Source organism: Drosophila sechellia, chromosome 3R (genome assembly GCF_004382195.2).
Source record: "Drosophila sechellia strain sech25 chromosome 3R, ASM438219v1, whole genome shotgun sequence".
NCBI classification, from domain to species: Eukaryota; Metazoa; Arthropoda; class Insecta; order Diptera; family Drosophilidae; genus Drosophila; species Drosophila sechellia.
Genome location: NC_045952.1, coordinates 8,567,508 through 8,586,882, shown reverse-complemented (window position 1 = coordinate 8,586,882; position 19,375 = coordinate 8,567,508). Strand labels below are relative to the sequence as shown.

The window sequence follows — 19,375 nt, the reverse complement described above, 5'->3', positions numbered from 1 at the left end:
TGAATCCATGTCTATTCTTTTGATGATGCACTATTTAACTACATTTCGGTGGTTGAGTGTCAAGTTAACTTTTGTGTTCGGGTTTGTGGTCAAAGTTTTGTGTTGCAGAGCGTAACAATAAAAGAGGTTAAAGAAACTTGAATACCAGCGCAAGTGAACAAAGAACATCTTGGAAAATATAATAGAGCTATAAAAGAAATCATATATGACACAGAACAAAGAAAATATTCGCGACCTTACTTTAAGTCGTTCATCGTAAATCCTTCAACGTAAAATCTTCTCCGAGTTAATTTTCCAAGTCAATAGAACCATTTGGTCACAAGTAATTCCTCTGGCTCTGCCATAAGTACCCTCCATCCGCAGGATCTGCGAAGGACTCGCTCACCACGTGGTTGCCAGGCAATAGATGAGCTCCCATCAGGGCCTGCCAATTTGTCAAACGATAATTTCTGGTCCAACGAACTTTGTCATTTATCAGTTGTTTAATTTTTAAAAGCATTTCCAGGGGATAAAGCCCCCTTGGCCACCGAACTCGAGTTATTTGTTTGCTCTTAGGCCTCTTGATGTGCCCAAAAAAGCAGGCGAAACAACAAAATGCCTCGAACCCGATGACGGAGGTTGTCTAAGCTGATTAACCATGAGTTCCCGACACATTGGCAAAAGGCGGATGTGTGTTGGATTTTTTTTTGTCGATTTCAGGATGTGAGATGGTTATTTCTGTGGGGCCTTCCGCCTGACATGAGCTTTAATTTATGCTTACAGCTACGTTTGCCGTTAAGGGCCTTTAAATGTGGTCCATTTTGCTCTAGTTTAATGCCAACTCTTTCTGGCCTTTATCTTCAGCTTATTTCCCTTGGAATCACTTTGCTACCACGGAATCGCTGGGCGATTTCCCTTATTGTTTCTCAACGCTTTGTTCGTGTGCACTGCACCCAGTTTCCGCTACTGTTTTTATTATTACGGCCTCGGGCCACGGTCTTGAACCCAATCCCAAAAAAAGCAGATCCCACAGAGCATCAGGGAATAAGGCCAACAAAAAAGGATATAAGAAAAGTCGCTCACTAGCTGGTGGGGTCCTTTTTTCCCTTCTCCATTGGATGGTACTCGAAATTGGAATGTGTGTAGTAAGAGCACACAGAAAACAGTCTGCCATAAATTGGAGTTATTAAAACTATCACAATAATAAAAATCTTGAAATCACTAAAAAAAAACTATACTATGAAAAAAAATACTATAAAATATAATATTTTACTGAGAAAAAAACTGGTTTACATTAAATATAAAATATAATTCATATAAGAAATAAAAAACCGTGTTAGTATATTTATTTTGAGGTGTCTTAGTATCGTTGGTTTTGAATTCATATTTAATATTAAATTTCCATTTGGGAATTTATGGAACTTTTTAGGTGATCCATTTTTGGATAATTTTTGGATTATGCATCATCAATAATTTTATTGTTATAAATATTAATTAAATAAAGCTTTTGTAGGTTTAAAATTACGACTCATGTGAAGTGTCGTTTGTTTGTGATTTTGCCTGACATCATCACACTTTTCTCTCAGTGCACATATGCACAATGTATCCAGCATTCAGTTCGGAGCAACCATATCGACGGAGCGCACTGAAAGAGTATCGCTTATATTTCTTTCGCTGCCATTATTCCGTGGTGTGAGGTTGCTTTTTTTATTATTCCAGCTCGGTTTGACAAACAAAAGGTTGCTGCATGGTGGAATTCGAGTGAACTGCATTTTAAATTGAAATGCCTGGATGCTGCATAAAAACCCGAATTTATGAATGTCTTAAAAAGTCGTCTCTTCCTGCAGCAGCATGCGAATTTAAAAAGTACCATGCCATTACACTTGTGTTGGCCATGTTTTCGGAACGAGACTGCAGAGAAGAAAATACAAAATGGGAAAATAGAAAACGCCTAATTGGCTGGTCAAATGTCAAGTGGCAAGTGGCAAGTGCTGGCACCCACTGTGCACAGTGGGCAAACAATCCGAACAAAGGAGCCATGTTTCCCGGCACTCGAGAAACTGCAACTGTGGCAAGCGAACGGAGATGGCGAAACGTTTAAGCAGCACAAAAATGCCACTGGTTTCCGATTTGGGTACGTGCCTGCCGGGTATTCGGGTTGAAGTTGGGTTGGGTTGCAAGGAGAAAAAACGCAAGCCGGCGGTTGGGTGCAGCCACTCTGGGTTATTTTTGTTGGCCAACTAAATCGTCAACGTCAACATTGTCGCCGACCGTGTTGACATTTGGCCTTGCACCGCCTCCTCACTGCACAGGATAACAAAAACACAGGACGAAGCGAAGGACGAAGCCCCATTCCGGGGCTTCTCGAATTCCGGTGGGGACAACCTCTAGGCGTTGATATAGTACTCCCGCTTCTTCTGGCACTTCTCGTACGCAATGTAGCACAGGGCGATGGTGATGAGGACCAGTATGGTGATGCCCATTATGATGCTGACCAGTATAATCTCATCGTTGATGCTCTTGTACGAGTGACCTGTAAAACAAAAAAAAAAAAGGCAGGGATAACCAGAGGAAACACGATTTAGAGGCCTCGCAGACAAATTACAGGCAATTATTCTTGTCAGGTGGGTGAAGTGGATGGCAGGAGGAGGTGAACCCCTTGTCTCCCCACTGACACTCACCAAATCCCAGTTCGGTTTTTAAGGACTCACTCCGTGCATATTCAAACAATGGGAACAAAACAAAAAAAAATATTAGCCGGACCATGACAAATGCATTGCTGTAAAGAATAAACGACGACCATGTGCCACAGGCAATCTGGATGACAACCCACGCACACACAGAGCGGCCATAAAAACTCGTAATAAACAAAAATAATACGAAAATTGGATTTGCAACTCGCATTTTTACATCCGCAGATGTTCCAATTTTATACAATTTCGATTTATATGAATTGGTTTATTAACGCAATAATTGGCGAAACAAACTGAAAAAATATTTCAGGGATTAAGTTTTAAGCTTGATTTAAGTTTTTCTTTTTTGTTTGGCAACAAAAAATTGAAGGTATTTACATTTATTAAATATAAATATATGCCAGATGGTTCTCATCACAACGTATTTTATTTAAACTTTAAATTTTAAAAATATCAGTACAAAAAAACTTAAAAATAGTTTCTTTGAAACCCGCACAATGCACTTCTAAAGAGAATTAAATCTAAAAAGATTTATGTATCCAAATTAAAATATTATTAAAAATTAATATAAATCGTTATACCCTCTGCAAGGTATAAAATATCCTCTCTGTGCAGCAATTGCCATCGTATAAATTTAAACCGCGCTAAATTAAATCTGATTTCTCGTATAATTTGTTTAAAAAGTCGCATTGCGGTTAGATAATTTGCAATGTCATTAGCTTTGGGGCTTGATTTCATTTATTTGCGAGCGGGGCATTTGCGAATTTAAAGCATTAATTTAAAACGAGGTTGCCAGAATTTCAATTTGGCGTAACCAGAGCCCATTTGCACGCTACCAACTTTGCAAATAGGCTCGCATTGTTCGGCTCCATTTGGGCCAGATGTTTGTTTTATGGGTAATTTAACACATAATCGATGCCGAGCATTCACTCGGCGGCACACATCAAACAGATTCAAATCTTGTTCACTGGCAGTCAAGCCGACGCCGCCAGAGATTTGTTAATTAGTGGGCTCGTATTACGAGTTCTCAGAGCCGAATGGCCCGTGGCCCATGGCCCAAAGCTATGGTACTACATAAATCTCATATTCCGTATATTATGTATAGAAAGTATAGTACATATGCACGGCTTAACATTCGAGTGTCTGTGCGGTTAATGTGCTTGATTGTCGGCATCAAGGCGTTGAGTGTTCTCCATAGTTCACAGTTCACGGCCACTCAGCCCAGATAAATAGATAATCATTTCGATTGCTTTTTGCTGGCCAAATGGCTCACCTGCTGCTATGCTGGCCATAAAACACAAATGGATGCACAAAATATTGTGCAAAACTCCAGCAGATAAAATGAGATTTATGGCTGATTTATATTCCCCAAGTTATAAATACAAGATACATAAGATACTACAAGATACATTATTCATTCGTTTTAAAAGCGAGGTGTTGCGATTTTCCTTGGCCAATTTAAATATTCCTGCACCTCATTGCTAACAAGTTTTTCAAATATTTTGCTACCAGCATATGGAATGCATTTTCAGTAGGAGTAGAATGGCAGAACTCCAGGCAAATTGCTTTAAAGCTGCAGATACAGAACGTATTTAAATTTGGTTCTTAATTTTCTGAACTATATATTCTATATGCTAATTGAATAAGTTGCTTTAAATAGTTGAAATCAAATGACTGTCATCATTTAAATGTCGCACCAGAGTTCCGGGATAATGGCATTTGCCGGAGTTTAGTGCTATAATATACCAATTAGGATTAACTTTCAGCCAACAATTGTATCATTAGCCACTTTGCTGTTTTGCAAAAGTTTTCAATGGCCTTCGAGTGCGGTCAAATTTCTCTGGCCCCTGCAACGTACACACTTCTTGGGGTTTCTCAGGCGTTTGTAAGTTCTATTTGAAGACCACGAATTTGCGGTTGCTTAAAACATCAAAAGCGCACAGAAAAGTTTGCCATATCAAATAATAATTCACAGAAATGCCTATTCCGGACGTCTGACAAAGTGCAGGCTGTCAAAATGAAAGTTATGATAGCGTGAAATATGCAAAACGAATGCAAGGCACCATCTCCTTCGCCGCAAATTGAAAACTGAAATGGATTTCGGGTAGCCCATGGGCAAAAACTGGGCTAAACTGAGCGTAAATTATTAAGGTTCACGAGCGGATGAGCCTAACTGTAGTCGGGAATCCACCCAAGGACACATGTCCTGCCAGCCGATATGTATTAAATTTCATTTATTGTTCGCTTTCCGCACAAAAATACAGTCAATAAAGTCATTTGACAGATTATGTGAATAGACAGAGCACAATAAAAATAAAAGCATGGATGAGTTTGGGTCGCACATTCATCTGGCATTATGTAATATCCTCCGCCAAAGTATGTGTGTGTGTGTATCCTGTGTGTCCTGTGTCTGACATCTCCCCAAATGTTTTGTGGCCACAAGGATTTGGCCAGCATTGAGGAATTTCATTTGGGCCAGATTGTAGCAGGACTCCTTGAACACTCCTGGAACACTACGACCGCTGGCAGTAAATATTTAATAACATACCGAGACAAATATCGTAATAATTTAAACGCCAAATCGGAGATCTGACACTTAAAAATGGATATAAACATTGATTTTGATTTCTTCGATAAAACCGTCTATTAAATTAAATTAAATATTAAATATTTGAGTTTGAATGCTAACTGTCGTTACAATATTTCGTTCAGTGCAGGTTTTGTTAAGCTGAATTAGACCTTTACATAGCGTAGAATTGTTTGGGGAAATTATCAATTAGATGACATCAAAGTGGGTTTAGATTAAAGGGTCCCTTTTAAGTTGACACTGATTGTTCTTCCAACTAAAGATTTTTGTTCAAAATACTGCTAAATGATCTAGTAGTCCGTTCTCAGATCCAGTCACACATAAGCTTTCCACCCCTAAATATACATTGTAAATTAACTTAGGTCTGTTAACTAAACAAGATGGCAGATCCAGGAGAACAACGGTGGGTTTCGCATTTGTTTTGGCAAGTATTTTCCAGCTCATGTATTGAATTCCTTAAGAAAATTCGTATTGGGACGCTGTTGTATTTTCCACTGGCGCGGTAAGGCTTCAATAATAATACCCTTGATCACACTGCCGATTCTTATTCATGGCTTACAAAACGACATGGCCGTAAGTGCACAATATATTATTCAGATATCACAATCTGGATCAAAGTAATCTCTTAGGAGTTCAAGTGCATGTGGCTTATTGTTACCATGGCCCTGCTGTGGATCACCGAAACCCTACCGATATATGTCACGGCATTGTTTCCCCTTGTCTTTTGCCCGCTCCTTGGTCTTGTGGTGAGTTTAAAAATGTCCTAATTAAATGAAAACACAATTTAAATAAACTAAACTGTCTCTTCAGAATGCCTCTATAGTCTGCAAGCAGTACTTCACCGACACCATTGTGGTATTCCTAGGTGGGCTTATTGTGGCCTTGGGAATTGAGTACAGTAATCTACACATCAGAATTGCCCTGAGGGTTATTCGGATTGTCGGCGGAAGTCCTAGACGGTATGTCCTATTTTAGTCACTCATGCTATAAGACCTACAGATTTTAAGTGCAGTATGTCAAAACTATGTTAAAACTTATGTGAATATATACATTATTAGTGTCTGCACTACAGACGATTGGATCTAGTCGTCTTCCTCGCACTTTAGAGATTGTGCTACAAGGCACCATGTTCACATTACTGCTAGCATATTGCCATCTCTTTCGTAAAGTATTTAGTTAGCTGTATCCTTCACTTATTACACCAAAGAGAATAGGGTATACTAGATCGCCGAATCTTGCTAATTTGTACCAATATTATGATAGTCGAGGAACTCGGTTAAATGTTTTTTTCTTGTTAGACTTCAAGACTCGTCAGTTTTACAGAATCAACTATTGTATTAATTCATCATTATAGCTATATTTTAACTTAATTGGAAAAACCTTTCAGCTTGTTCATAGGCATGATGAGCGTGAGCACGTTTTTGGGATTGTGGATATCCAACTCAGCCGGAACGGCCATGATGTGCCCTATTGTCAAAGCGCTTGTCAATGAATTGGATGCCGTGAGTTCTTAGATCAATATTATAGTAATTTAAGCCTAATATAAATATTTTTACACTGCGTACAACATTCTACAATTCCAAGAACAAAATATTTCCCGTTTATATGACGCAAGAGGAGGAACCAGTAGAGGAGGGAGAGTAAGAGTATGCCATTATTTATAGATCCGAAAATCTTTAATTTTAATCTTGTGCAGCCCACCACATCCGTCCAAGATAACAATAGCCTTTTACGCTGGCATAGCCTACGCCGCCAGCATTGGGGGACTGGGAACACTAATTGGCACAGGAACGAATCTGGTCTTTAAGGGCATATACTCGGAGTAATAGAATGGGTTTTGGAAAGCTATATACCAAATTTAATACATGTGTGTTTCGCAGGCGATTTCCCACTTCTACGGTGGAGATTACATTTGCCAACTTCATGTTCTACTCGATTCCCTTGATGGTGTTTGTAAACATTTCGCTGGTTATCATAGGTTTCCTCATCACGCACATGGGACTGTTTCGGCCAAATAGTAAAACCGGTAAAATCATTTCGGAGGCCAACACAAACAGGAAACTGATGGAGGATGTTTTGCGACAGCGCCATATTGATTTGGGCCCAATGAGCTGTCATGAAATTCAAATGGCCATCGTCTTTGCTTTTATGATAGTGCTCCTAATTACCCGCAAGCCGAGTTTCTTTACGGGCTGGAGCGATTTGATCGACGCAAAGTGTGTATCCATTTATATAGGTCTCTGTGTCTGAAAAATATCCATTATATTATTACTGTACCATTTCAGGGTAGTGGGAAGTTCAGCGGGAGTGTCATTTATTGTTCTACTAATTTTTGCCTTGCCCACCCAATATACGTTCTTCAAGTACTGTTGCGGTAAAGGTGGGTTTTCATTATTACCTATATTAAAGACAGTCTCATCTAGCACCTTGCATTGCAGGTCCGTTTACCGCCCAGGCGATCGATGCGTTATTATCGTGGGAATATGTTCTACGCAACATTCCCTGGGGCCTATTATTTCTGCTGGGTAGGTATCTTCTTTCACACATTTGAAATACTCGAATTACTCGTATCGAAAAAGGAGGGTATACTAGATTCGTTGAAAATCATGTAACAATGATGCATGGTTTGTCTATCAACACTTGGCCATCAATTGCAATTTATCAGTCATGTTGTAACCGTAAATCCATTTACTTCTCAAGTTTCGCGGGTATCTGTTAGTCGACTATAGCGTCCACCCTTGGTTTACTTGCAGGTGGTGGCTTTGCCTTGGCCGTGGCCAGCAAGGAAAGTGGTTTGAACGTAATGATCTCCAATGCCATGCAAGTTCTCGTCGGATTGCCAAATATCTTGGTGCAGTCGATCACGTTTATATCGGCCAATTTATTGTCAGCTTTCAACGCTAACGTTGTTGTGGCGAACATTGTGCTACCAATTTTATGTGAAATGGTAAGGTGTCTATAACTATTAATTTAATAATTACTTGTTTGTTTCTTTTTTACATGAAGTCTCTCGCTCTGGATTTACATCCTTTGATTTTAACTCTGCCAGCTTGCTTGGGAATTAGCATGGTCTACTTTTTACCCGTGAGCACGCCACCAAATGCAATTGTTACCCAATATGCACATATTAAGACCAAATACTTTGTAAGTAAAAGCTTTACAATAATAATAATTAATTCCCGCATCAAAATATTTTATTTTCTAGGCCTGTTGCGGTATATTGCCCACCATTATCGGGATTTCTGTGGCTCTGGTGAACACGAATACCTGGGGATTGATAATATTTCCAGAAACGAAAAGCTTTCCAGATTGGGCAATGAAAATCAAGAATGAAACAAAAATATGATGGAACATATACATATACCCTGTAACTTGTACAGCTAAAGGGTTTTCAAATCTTGTTATATATAATTTAAAAATTATGTTTTGGAACGTAGAAAGTATATAAATTCAAATGAATTCTTGATCACGCCCCTTCATGCATTTTTCACTCCTAAATACAAAATTTTATCAAAAAACATTTGTATTCATTTATTTGAACTTCATTCTAAAGAGTAGGCAATGATAAATTGGTTCATTTAAAATCAAAAAAATAAAACAATCGTATTGGAAGCCAAGCAAAATGGGAGAGTAAGACTTTTATAAATCAATTTTAAGGACCAAACGATTTTAGACCTTCTCTTTCAGTGCTGATGGAAAACTTGCAGGTGGTCAGGCCGTAAAGAGATGTTGCGGCTTCCATTGGAGGGGCAAGGCGACCGTCATGATTCCTCTCATCACATTGCCGCTTATGATCTATGGGGTCTTGGAGAATAATTTGGCAAGTTAAGGTCGAGGAAACATCCCCTAGTCTATATCTTATCTTATACCTAACCGCAGGCATATCAATGCATGTATCTGGTGGCCAATATGGCGCTCTTCTGGATCACGGAAGCCATTCCTCTATATTTGACAGCTCTGTTTCCAGTGGTTTTTCTGCCACTGTTTGGCATTTTGGTACGTTATTTTGTTTGCCCAGGGTAAAGTTTTATATCTTAATTAGTTTCGCCCTACCGAAAACAGACTTCGGAAAAGGTGTGCAGCTTTTACTTTAGTGACACCGTGGTTATGTTCATTGGGGGACTGCTTATTGCTCTGGCCATAGAATACAGCAATCTCCATCAGCGCATCGCACTCAACACTATTCTAATAGTGGGCTGCAGTCCGAGGCGGTAAGGTTCCGTCTAAAAGCTATTTCAAAACTAAGGCAGCTCTCTTCGACCAGCTTGCACTTCGGATTGGTCATGGTGACTTGCTTCATATCGCTTTGGATTTCAAACTCAGCTGCCACTGCTATGATGTGTCCCATAGTCAAAGCAGTGCTCAATGAAATGGAAACTGTGAGTAGATACCTTTTAACTATGGTAACATGTTTCAAAAAATGTAAGGTTATAATAATTTTTGAAAATTACTAGTAAACAACCGAGTGATTCTTTAAGCCGGATAGGTTGTAAGGTTGTCTGGTCCCTTCTAGTCTATCACACACATCGCCATATTAAATAGTTTGTGTAATTAACTCGTGTAAACTTTCACTTTTAGCAAAACATTTTTGCCATTTACAAGTCGCAGGAAGAGGAACCAGTGGAAGAGGGCGAGTATGTGGAAAATAGATGGATTTCCATCTGTATTACAAACACGGTAATTTACTTGCAGCCCCCCGCATCCGTCAACAATCTCGATGGCCTTCTACTTTGGCATCGCGTACTCTTCGTCAATCGGTGGTTGTGGCACCTTGATTGGAACTGGGACGAATCTGACTTATAAGGGCTTATACGATACGTAAGGACGATATGTTGAGTTTGCCGGTCATTTTGATCGTATGCAGCTGATTAAACCCATAGACGTTTTCCCAACTCCGAAGAGAAGATTGACTTCCCCATCTTCATGGCTTACTCCGTTCCGTTCGCAGTGCTCGTGCTTGTCTTTCTCACGTACTTCTCGCTACAAGTCACCCACATGGGTCTCTTCCGGCCGAATAGCAAAATTGGTCAGGAGGTGAAGAAGGGCGCCGAGAGCCAGGACGTTGTCAAGGATGTGATCAAGCAGCGCAAGGCAGAGCTGGGACCGATGAGCTGCCACGAGATTCAAGTGGGTCTGCTCTTCGTGCTGATGATTTTCCTGCTCTTCACCCGTAAACCTGGTTTCTTTTCGGGATGGGCTGACTTTCTGAATGCCAAGTTCGTTTGTTTACCAATGATCTCTCTGCACGTCTAGCTTAATTTTTTTCTTTCTAGAGCCATTGGCAGTGGTCCTCCAGTATTTTTCGCAACAGTTCTGCTCTTCGCGCTGCCCACACAGTACACCTTCTTCAAGTACTGCTGCGGAAAGGCTCCTTTCCCTGGACAAACTTTGGATGCCTGCCTCTCGTGGGTCTATTGCCAAAAGTATACCCCCTTTGGCCTGGCCTTTCTGTTGGGTAAGTAGCTTTGCAATCCATCTTCAACATAATCTTGCACTAAATTAATCATATTTGATTCATTTTCATTTCATTTCCCTGGCAGGAGGTGGATTTGCTTTGGCCGAGGGCAGCAGGGTAAGCGGAATGGCCAAAATGCTGGGCGAGTCCTTAGCATTCGCTGGTGAAATGCACTCCGTCCTCGTTATATCCATGTGTATTATAATCTCCCTATTCTGCACTGCATTCGCTTCCAACGTGGCCATCTGCAATATTCTGATCCCGATCTTCTCGGAAATGGTAAGTTGATCCCGTCCCGCGGCAGCCCTCAAGTATCTTCAGCATTTATCCATTAGGCCCTGGCCATCAAAGTTCATCCCATGAAACTGACATTTCCGGCTGCCCTGGCCTGCAGCTTGGCTTTCCATCTGCCCGTAAGCACTCCGCCTAATGCAATTATATCCGGCTTTACGGGTTTGAAGACAAAGTACATGGTTATCGCTGGGCTTTTGCCCACATTTTGGGCCTTCCTATGCCTGCTGTTCACCGGAACCGTGTGGACCATGCTGATCTATCCGGGGACGACGGAATTCCCCTCGTGGGCTGTTTAGCTCCAATTATGAAGTGCCTACGAAGTGGGGTTAGATGCCACACCAAGGTTATCGAATGGAGATTTTTTAATAACATACTTTTCCGACAGGACAATCTATATCTACAGACATACACAAACTCCTAGACTCAAGATGGAACATATGAAAAATTTCTGGTATCCCCAATAAAATTTCTGTCAAATCAAAGGGCTTTGAAGTCAAATGAACTGGATCTTTCTTTTGGCAGCAATTTTGTTGAGTTGCATGCCGCGTTTGGCAAAATGTGGGTATCATATTACTTGTAAACTGACCTTTAATAATTTGCTCGCTTCAGTTTTAGGTGTGCTCACATTACTGCCCTTGTTTGATGACTAATAAATAAAAAGCCAACAATTTCCGGCAATAAAACTTGTTTAAAAGTACAGAAGCCATCTCAATGTCTAAGCTTTAGAATTTTGGGGTGGGCGAAAGTCTAGCCTACGGGTGGGCGTTCAAACTCACTTAGCAGACAATTTGGCACGAGGGAAAACAAAAGTTGTATGCAAACACAGCAATAAGTTCCTATGGCTGGTCCTTCACCCAAACTCATTCACATTCGCAGGTATGGTTTGGAAGGATATAATCGGGGAAAAACATCCTTACCCTGAGCAACTGAGTTATATTGCTTTCATGCGTGAATGATATGCTGAGCACTCGAACAGCCATCAGTAGCGCACAAATCTCCAGCCGACACACAAACAAATAAAAAATGTACACTGCCGAGAAAAATGCCTGTGTGTGCGAGTGCTCATGTGTATAAGAAACGCACCGAAATAAATGTAATAAAAACCGTGACAAGCGGAATATACATACGTAATCAAGACTCGAATAAAAACACGCTTTTCAACACTGATTACGGTGAGGCATGCGGCAGGACTTCATCAGCAGGACTCCAGGACGCCAGGACGACGCCATCGGAGGGGGCCGACATAAGCCCGCCAAATGGGCGACAGTGCGGAGAACGAGCCGCCCATTCACCACCCCCAAAGTTCCTGGGGCGAATGTACAGTGGTTAGGGGACGAAATAACAATGAGACTCGTAATTTATTCATACACCAATAATATTTCATTGAATATAATTCGGTACAACATGGTCTTTTATTCGAGTTCGTTTCGCTTCTGTGTGGCAGGCAGGCAGGTGAATGGATTTTACGAATTATTGAAAAACAACAAATTATAAATATAATGACGATACATTAAGATAAAGCATTGGTTATTATGATAAGATTATATCATGAGCATGAAGCTTTATCTGGATCGAACATTATACTTATCTACTCACCACTGTAATAATTGTTGTCCGAATATCCGTATTTGCCGGCTGTCCTGCCCCCGCCGGCCATCTTTATAGATTGCTTTGTTTCCTTGGCTACTGTTTATACTTCCTGATGCCCTAAGCCGATGTTGTGTGCTTGTTAGTTGTATGTTAGGGCTGTAGCTGCCACTTCGGGACCACCATAAAACACTCAAGCTGATCGGCTTTGGATGGGCTACAATTCCGGCTGCAAATGCTGCTGCTGCTGGCGGAGAGTGGCAGAAAGGAATGCAAATAAAATCTGGGTAAATCAAAACCGGCAAATTGTTAATGACTCTGTCAGAAGCATAATCAACTTGGGTATGAAACAGAAATCAGAAATCACACACACACAAGGGACAACGTTTGTATGCCTACGGCACTGAAACCGGAAACAGGATATGAAAGTAAGACGTAGTGTTCTGGAAGTGGCCAAGCAATTCAAATGAGCGTTCAGAACTAACAAATTATATTCTTAAGCATTTGGTGTATTGAAAATAAGAAATGCCTAAGAATAGCTTGAAATAAATGTGTATATTTTGTTAGTGTAAAAATTAAGAAAGTGCAACTTAGAGGAAGGATTTCAAAATAAAGGTTCTTTAAATGTATATATTCTTTTTAATTCTATCAACGTAAGTATTGGCAACGTTGCGTATAGGTGATATTTTGCTTGCACCTCAAACAGCAAAAAAATTTTAATTTAAGTCATAAAAGAGGGATGGCTCTCTCATGCAAAAATATCTTTCGAGCTTTGTTCGCCTTTAATAGAATTCGTTGTTGAGAACACGCCAGCTTAGCCGCCAGTCACGTTACGTATACGCCATGTCAGCATGTTTTAATTACAGCAAACACCCAAACAGGAGGGCTCGCCTCGTCTGGTCGTGTAATTATGCATATAATTAATATGCAAGTACTTATTTAATATTAACCAAATTGCCGCCACTTGAAGCGTGTCGCCAACGGCAACAGCAGGAGTAACCATCGAGTTCTCTGCTCCCATGGCAACAATAAATTGTGTTCAATTTGTGTAATTAGTGTAAGAAGCTTTGCCTGCCAAAGGTGAATGGGCGTGAGTATGTGGTATTGTGTCTGTGTGTGCCGATGGGCGGGGCCAATTTAACACACATAAATTGTTTCCCCAGCTTAGAGAAAGCAATTTGGAAATTGCATGCCAAGTGATCACGGGGGTTACAGGTGGGGGGCTGTGCGGTTCATGCCTGATGCACTTTCCTAGTTAGTCCGCTCCATTTACTGTGCTTTGCGGGTAACGATGGGAACCCAGAATTCAGAACCCAGAATACAGATCCCACAGAACAACGGGGCGAACCAAATGAGCTCTGCGATTTGCCATTGCAATTTGCTGACGATAAATTTCGAGTTGAAAGCAGGGCTTAGTGCAAATTGGATTTCCTTTGTGTCTGGTACGCAAAGTGTGGCTATAAGTTAATTAAAAACTCAACTAAAGCTGTCGGCATCAAGTGGCAGAACTGTGTTATCGGATAGTTTAAAAGCCTGTTAAGTCGAAACAATTTATTTTTGGCAATTTCACGAGACAAAGGGCAGAAAATAAGCAGTACTTAACTCAAACTAGATAAAACAGCTTAGTAAATTAACTATAATTTTCTTTTTATAGCTAAATACCTCTTTATGCGCCATTATACATATTTCAACAAAACTAACAAAGAGAAAGGTGGTCTTATATTAATTTTATTATATGTTAGTTAATATGGTGCAACCCTTTCTAAAACTGTTCGATTTCAACTACCAACTTATACCATAAAACATCATCAATCAGGGCAAGTTCAGCCGTCTGGCTAAATAGCTTGGAAAGTTTGAACGCAGTCCAAACTCCAGGGGCAGCTAATCTGTGTACGAGATCTCATCACTCACTTAGGAGCAATCTATTTGTGTCTGGAGCTATTAGATTCCTTCCAATCGAGACGAACTCGGGGCTGGCAAACTTTTTTGTTGGCCAGTTTTCCTGGCATAATGAAATTTATCGACTCCCACGCTCACCAATATGTTGTATCCGTAAAGTTATTCAAATTAAACGACGCATCCTTTTGCATCTTTTTTGGGGCCAGCAAATTTGATTATAACGAAAAGTTTTCACCGGATCAGTTTTAAGAATTTCCTGCACGTACTGCGTGAAAACTCAATTACACCTTCAAAAAGCCATTCCTCTTGTGTCTCTTAAAGGCGGGAATGTTGGTCCTGGTTTTCCGCAAGGTGGCAAGCAAATAGTAGCAGAAGTTTTTCCGCTCTGCTGTTTGTGTGCTTTGTATTTTCCACAGCCATGTTGTGTCACACTCGAAAACAACACGCTTAAAGAAAAAAGATTATCTGGTATCTTAAAAGATACTTTATGGCATTTAAATAGAATAAAGAAGTAAGCAAAGATATCAACTTAAACTGGAGACACTTAGGTAATTTAAGTTATTGACGTAATCATACATAAAGAGAGGACATATATCTTATACTTGAAGAGTTATGGAGATTTCTTGTCTAGATCTAGTTTTAGACCTGATTATTTCCCACATATTTCTCTCAGTGAACACATTTCTCTCTTGTTTCCCTCCACCCGTTGTTTCATTTTCCCCAAGTGTAGTTGCAGCTGTTTGGAACCCAAGCCAAAGGAAGAAGACCGCAGTCTAAGTGAGAACATATGTTGGACAGCAGATACACACCAGCGCATAAGAAATAATAGGAGTACGAATGGCGTCGCGGGGTGGAGCATGGAGCAGTGGGGAATGGGGTTCGAGAGAACGGATATGGGAACGCGGAGGCTGTCCGGAGTGATGGCTTCCATGTCGGGTCCCAATAGGTTCCGCTCCTGGGCTCTGACCCGCTGTAAAGCCAAGTGATGACCGAAAATAGCACTAAAATTGTCGCCTCTGTTTCTCCGCATTCATTCAGGTTTGTCTGGCTCTGTGTGTGTGTGCGTGAGTGAGTGTCCTTGCTGGTGTATCTGTGTTGCTTTATGGTGGCGTTTGCGTGTGTGTGCTGATGGTTTTCGATGCTTTGGCTGAGTGTGTGTGTGTGGAGTACGCCTCATCCTGTTTCCTGGGCATGGCGTGTGCGCACGAGTGCCATTGTCTAAATTATTTGGATGGCGTACGCTTCCGTTGAATTTGCGTGCCCAGCACCGCAGTCCCTACGACCATGGAGCCTACTTCTCTCCCAGCACCCAGCTCTTTGCCGAGAGTCCTCTGATGGCTTCTGATGGGCCACTCGGCGTCCCAAAAACAATACATCAATTTGCTCGTATGCACGTGGCCCGGGCGTTTGTCATCGCAAGTGATTCCTCATGATTGGCCTAATTGTCAGTCGGGTCAGAGACACCCACACCCACGTCTTGTTTCAATGGAAAACCGATTCGATCTCTCCATTTTCTCTTATCACATGAAGAACTGCATACACATTTGCACAAAGTGTGTGGGTTCTGGGATGGACTTTTAAAAGTCACTGTAGCCTTGACATTTAAAAGGATATGGAAAAATTAAGAATTCTTGTGCTTAAATAAGATTTTATAGTGTGAATTGTTAGGAAAAGCAACTAAAACGAGCTTAGAATTTTAAAGATCTATCTAAAGTGTATATAAGATCTTAAAACATTGATAAGTTGGCTGATAAAATCTAAATGAAATGCACTCAACTTAGCCATTACGTTCTCATAAATTATTGGAAACTCATATGTGGAAAACAATGTAAACATTATATATTCATAAAGGCCATACATATTTGTTTGAAAATCTAATCCGCTTATTAGAGTGTGACAGTAACATTTGACGCACAACAAGCACGGGAATTTAATAATATGTGTCAACACTGCGTATGCGTGATAAACGTTCGAATAAGGTCCACACTAGAACGCACGTGCTGTGTGAGTGGTTTTCCAGGTTCAATATGTACATAAAGTTAATTGATGTGCTAATGGATGCTTTATTTTAGAACGACTCTTATTTATATTGTGCCGATGGCATTTAATTGGGAAATGGCTACAAATACTTTCAACTTGGCGTCGGTATACTCTGTAGTTCAAGTACACACTTTTTTGTATATAGTCAGCAAATGTACTTCAATTTAATAAAGACTTAATGTGAAAAAATATCTTTTTCACCAAACGAGCAACTTTGACAAATAAGCGAATATTTTTCCTCAAATAGATAAATCGTATTCTTCCAAACTTACGTTTTCGCAAACAAATGACATCTTTCTTCCTTTTGCTTTTCTTATATTGGCTTTTATTGATTTTACGTTCAGTTTATTGGAAATTTCCCTTTTAGCGTCTTACCAAACAAATCTGTTTTCCCCTTGAACTGCTCAGGTAAACACTTTTATTTGCCCACCTTAGTATTTGCCCACCTCAGTACACAATATTTCGATCTTCCGGGGATTTGGTGCAGTGGTCGAAGTGGCTTACCAGTAATTAGGCCGGGGAAAACTTCTCCACCACGATGTTTAATAACTGTACAAGTGTGGGCCAACAAATTTAAGCCGAAAAACTCCCCAGCATCACCTTTTCCAATTGCAAGGGATTCAAGGGAAATCGACGCTTTTACTGTCTTTGCGCGGCTTTTGCTTGAATAATGGAAAAATAAAAAGTGGCTCGAGTGCCTCAAGCATCAGTGAGTACTATAAAAATGGAAATATGGCATTTTATATGAGCGAAAACGATTCTTACGCAAGATTTTAATAGGACGCGTTTAATAGTTAAATGCTGTTTAATGCACGACACCGAACTTTTCAGAAGTTCATATTTTCATGGGTTGAAGAAATTTAAATTTTCTTTTTTATTAAAGTTTTTTTAATGGGAAGCCAGCAAACGAGGTGGTTTTATTACCGCTTCTTGCAAGTTTAAGAGCGTTTATACTTAAATAACTTAAAGTTAAAATCCGGCAAAGAAAATTAATCCACTCGTAATAAACTAAAAAATGAAAGGAGGAGAATGGCGATAAAAAATAAAAGTAATTTTGGCAGTACAAATTTTAAATTCCAGGCTGGTCGCATAAATGATTTTCACGTATGCACTGAATTTTGTTGGGTTCTATTTCGTTTTATTGTCCAAAAGTCAATTAAGAAACGTGTCAAATATGTGTTGAATAATAATTAAAAAATTCAGTTTATAAATAATAAAAACGTTGAGCGAAATGCTTGTCATAATTTAAAGCAATTTGGTTAGCTGGATAATAAACTGTACTGAGTTTATACTTTAGTAGTCATATAAAACTTGAAATATGGTTCTGTAATGCTAATTTTGAATGGGACTTGCGAGAATTATTATGATTTATCCTAATATACAAATTTTTAAATGTGCGTGTGTAGATTTTTATTTCATTTTATGACACATTTAAGCTATATGAAATTGTGATATCTTAAGCCTTTGACCATGTTTCTTAGCCTGAGAATATTTGAACGGAAAACAAGATTTTCTTTGCTTAACGTTTAATTTAACGTTTGTCAAACGAAAATAAAGTGGAAAATTCGTTGTAATCTATGCTTGCTTGACAGTCAAGGAACAGAGAGGAACGTTTTCGTAGCTGCCAAAAGCATTTTGCAACCTCTTTTGAAAGATCAAGTTCATGGCTTTTTGCGTTTGAGTCCCCACAATCCCATCCGCCAACAAAGTGTTTGAAATTTAAAGGAAGCTCTGGTAATGAGAAACCAAGACTGTTTTTCTTGAAGCTTAATTCTCGCTCAAAAGTACGATTGCTCCAAAAGTAATAATGGAAAATTTATAACGAGTGGAATAACAATTCTAAGTCTAAGAAGAGCCCAAAGCAGTTCAGCAAAGTTCTTTGATAATAAAACCATAAAATTCAATAGCTAAATCATAATATGCAAATGATGGCCAGTGAATACAAGGCTTAAATACTTTAAATAAGTTTGAAGACCAGCACCCGTGGCGGAATCGACAAACTTGATGGATGGTGAAGGGATACGGAGCGTGAACTTGACTCTGAACTGTGAAAAATGGAGTGCTGATGGAAGTGTAAAAATGCCAAAGTGCAGTAAAACGTCGGCCATAAAACATGTCGTACAGTTGCTCATAAAAATTGGGGAAGGTGCTACCAATGCCACACCTGACTAGCTGAACGGCTAACTAGCTGACTGGGTGACTTGCTGACAGACTGGCAAGATCTGAGCTCGGTTTGAAATTGATTTACATGGGCCATATGGCTGGGGGCTTACCATCGGGCTTTGTTGTGTGCCAACAGCCATTAAATGGCTAATTAAGATTTCAGTCCGCTGGCAGTCGTCCAGCAGCTGGCCGCAAATCTCACGCCTTTTCAAATCCTTTTTTTGGGTACCCGATTTTCCGACCCGTTGGTATATAAGACACAAAAGCGCGCGAAGTTACACAAAGGGGGCGTCCAAAAAACAGGACTATCTCGCGCACACACGCAGTCACGCAAATACAGAGCTGGCGACTCCGATTGGTCCTAGTAAATGTGGCGCCAAACGAGTCGAGAATGTCGCCTTTTAGAGCCTCCGTTCGGTTCGGTTCCCTCTGTGTCACTAGCACATCTATTCCATCAGACGGCGGTTGTTCTACTGATGAATGAATCCTTCGCAGGATGCCAGGACGCGGAAAGTTCCCAGCATGCCGTGGACCAACAGCCGGAAAGCTTTTACTACGTTGCGAGCTTTTACCCTTACCACAAGTCCGGGAAAAAGTCCTTAAACATTCGACGAATTCGGAATACCCATTACTTCCGTTTTTGTTCGTGAAAAGAAATTGCTGAAATCAAAATATTTG

The 19,375-nt window shown here is 40.2% G+C and overlaps 3 protein-coding genes across 6 annotated transcripts; 2 read left to right on the top strand and 1 right to left on the bottom strand.

Moving 5' to 3' along the window:
• Nucleotides 1–1,277: 1,277 nt before the first annotated feature.
• On the bottom strand, nt 1,278–19,368 carry LOC6620387. Of its 3 annotated transcripts, XM_032721271.1 has the most exons (3): nt 18,808–19,368; nt 12,605–12,839; nt 1,280–2,512 (listed from the first exon to the last, which is right to left on the bottom strand). In XM_032721271.1, exons 2-3 carry the CDS (start codon nt 12,663–12,665, stop codon nt 2,367–2,369), a joined length of 207 nt encoding a protein of 68 aa, XP_032577162.1. In that variant the 5' UTR covers nt 12,666–12,839; nt 18,808–19,368; the 3' UTR covers nt 1,280–2,366. The 3 variants fall into 3 exon arrangements, with proteins under 3 accessions (XP_032577160.1, XP_032577161.1, XP_032577162.1); XM_032721269.1 differs by lacking the exons at nt 12,605–12,839; nt 18,808–19,368 and adding an exon at nt 2,661–2,976 and having other exon boundaries at nt 1,278–2,512; XM_032721270.1 differs by lacking the exons at nt 12,605–12,839; nt 18,808–19,368 and adding an exon at nt 2,691–2,975 and having other exon boundaries at nt 1,278–2,512.
• Nucleotides 5,586–8,725, top strand: LOC6620385 (protein I'm not dead yet 2). The gene is made up of 13 exons (XM_002044558.2): nt 5,586–5,662; nt 5,721–5,832; nt 5,889–6,005; nt 6,070–6,218; nt 6,647–6,761; nt 6,844–6,899; nt 6,956–7,081; nt 7,140–7,475; nt 7,545–7,639; nt 7,698–7,784; nt 8,013–8,206; nt 8,266–8,403; nt 8,465–8,725. The coding sequence occupies exons 1-13, from the start codon at nt 5,640–5,642 to the stop codon at nt 8,603–8,605; spliced, it is 1,689 nt and encodes a 562-aa protein (XP_002044594.1). The 5' UTR covers nt 5,586–5,639; the 3' UTR covers nt 8,606–8,725.
• LOC6620384 (protein I'm not dead yet 2) lies at nt 8,774–11,710 on the top strand. 2 transcript variants are annotated; one of them, XM_032721267.1, is made up of 13 exons: nt 8,774–8,889; nt 8,947–9,079; nt 9,139–9,255; nt 9,322–9,470; nt 9,524–9,638; nt 9,838–9,893; nt 9,952–10,077; nt 10,140–10,475; nt 10,533–10,714; nt 10,800–10,993; nt 11,050–11,328; nt 11,394–11,566; nt 11,618–11,710. In XM_032721267.1, the coding sequence occupies exons 1-11, from the start codon at nt 8,882–8,884 to the stop codon at nt 11,302–11,304; spliced, it is 1,671 nt and encodes a 556-aa protein (XP_032577158.1). In that variant the 5' UTR covers nt 8,774–8,881; the 3' UTR covers nt 11,305–11,328; nt 11,394–11,566; nt 11,618–11,710. The 2 variants fall into 2 exon arrangements, with proteins under 2 accessions (XP_032577158.1, XP_032577157.1); XM_032721266.1 differs by having other exon boundaries at nt 11,050–11,333.
• Nucleotides 19,369–19,375: the final 7 nt, after the last annotated feature.

What these genes read in the sequence shown, in the direction of transcription:
- LOC6620387 (XM_032721269.1), bottom strand. Translation starts at nt 2,883, where the DNA reads ATGCGAGTTGCAAATCCAATTTTCGTATTATTTTTGTTTATTACGAGT. An exon ending in AAAAACCGAACTGGGATTTG is followed by an intron (nt 2,513 to 2,660) that starts GTGAGTGTCAGT and finishes TTTGTTTTACAG; the next exon opens with GTCACTCGTACAAGAGCATC.
- LOC6620385 (XM_002044558.2), top strand. Translation starts at nt 5,640, where the DNA reads ATGGCAGATCCAGGAGAACAACG. An exon ending in GCAGATCCAGGAGAACAACG is followed by an intron (nt 5,663 to 5,720) that starts GTGGGTTTCGCA and finishes GAATTCCTTAAG; the next exon opens with AAAATTCGTATTGGGACGCT. An exon ending in TACCAATTTTATGTGAAATG is followed by an intron (nt 8,207 to 8,265) that starts GTAAGGTGTCTA and finishes TTTTACATGAAG; the next exon opens with TCTCTCGCTCTGGATTTACA.
- LOC6620384 (XM_032721267.1), top strand. An exon ending in GAACCAGTGGAAGAGGGCGA is followed by an intron (nt 9,894 to 9,951) that starts GTATGTGGAAAA and finishes ATTTACTTGCAG; the next exon opens with CCCCCCGCATCCGTCAACAA. An exon ending in TGGCCTGGCCTTTCTGTTGG is followed by an intron (nt 10,715 to 10,799) that starts GTAAGTAGCTTT and finishes TTTCCCTGGCAG; the next exon opens with GAGGTGGATTTGCTTTGGCC.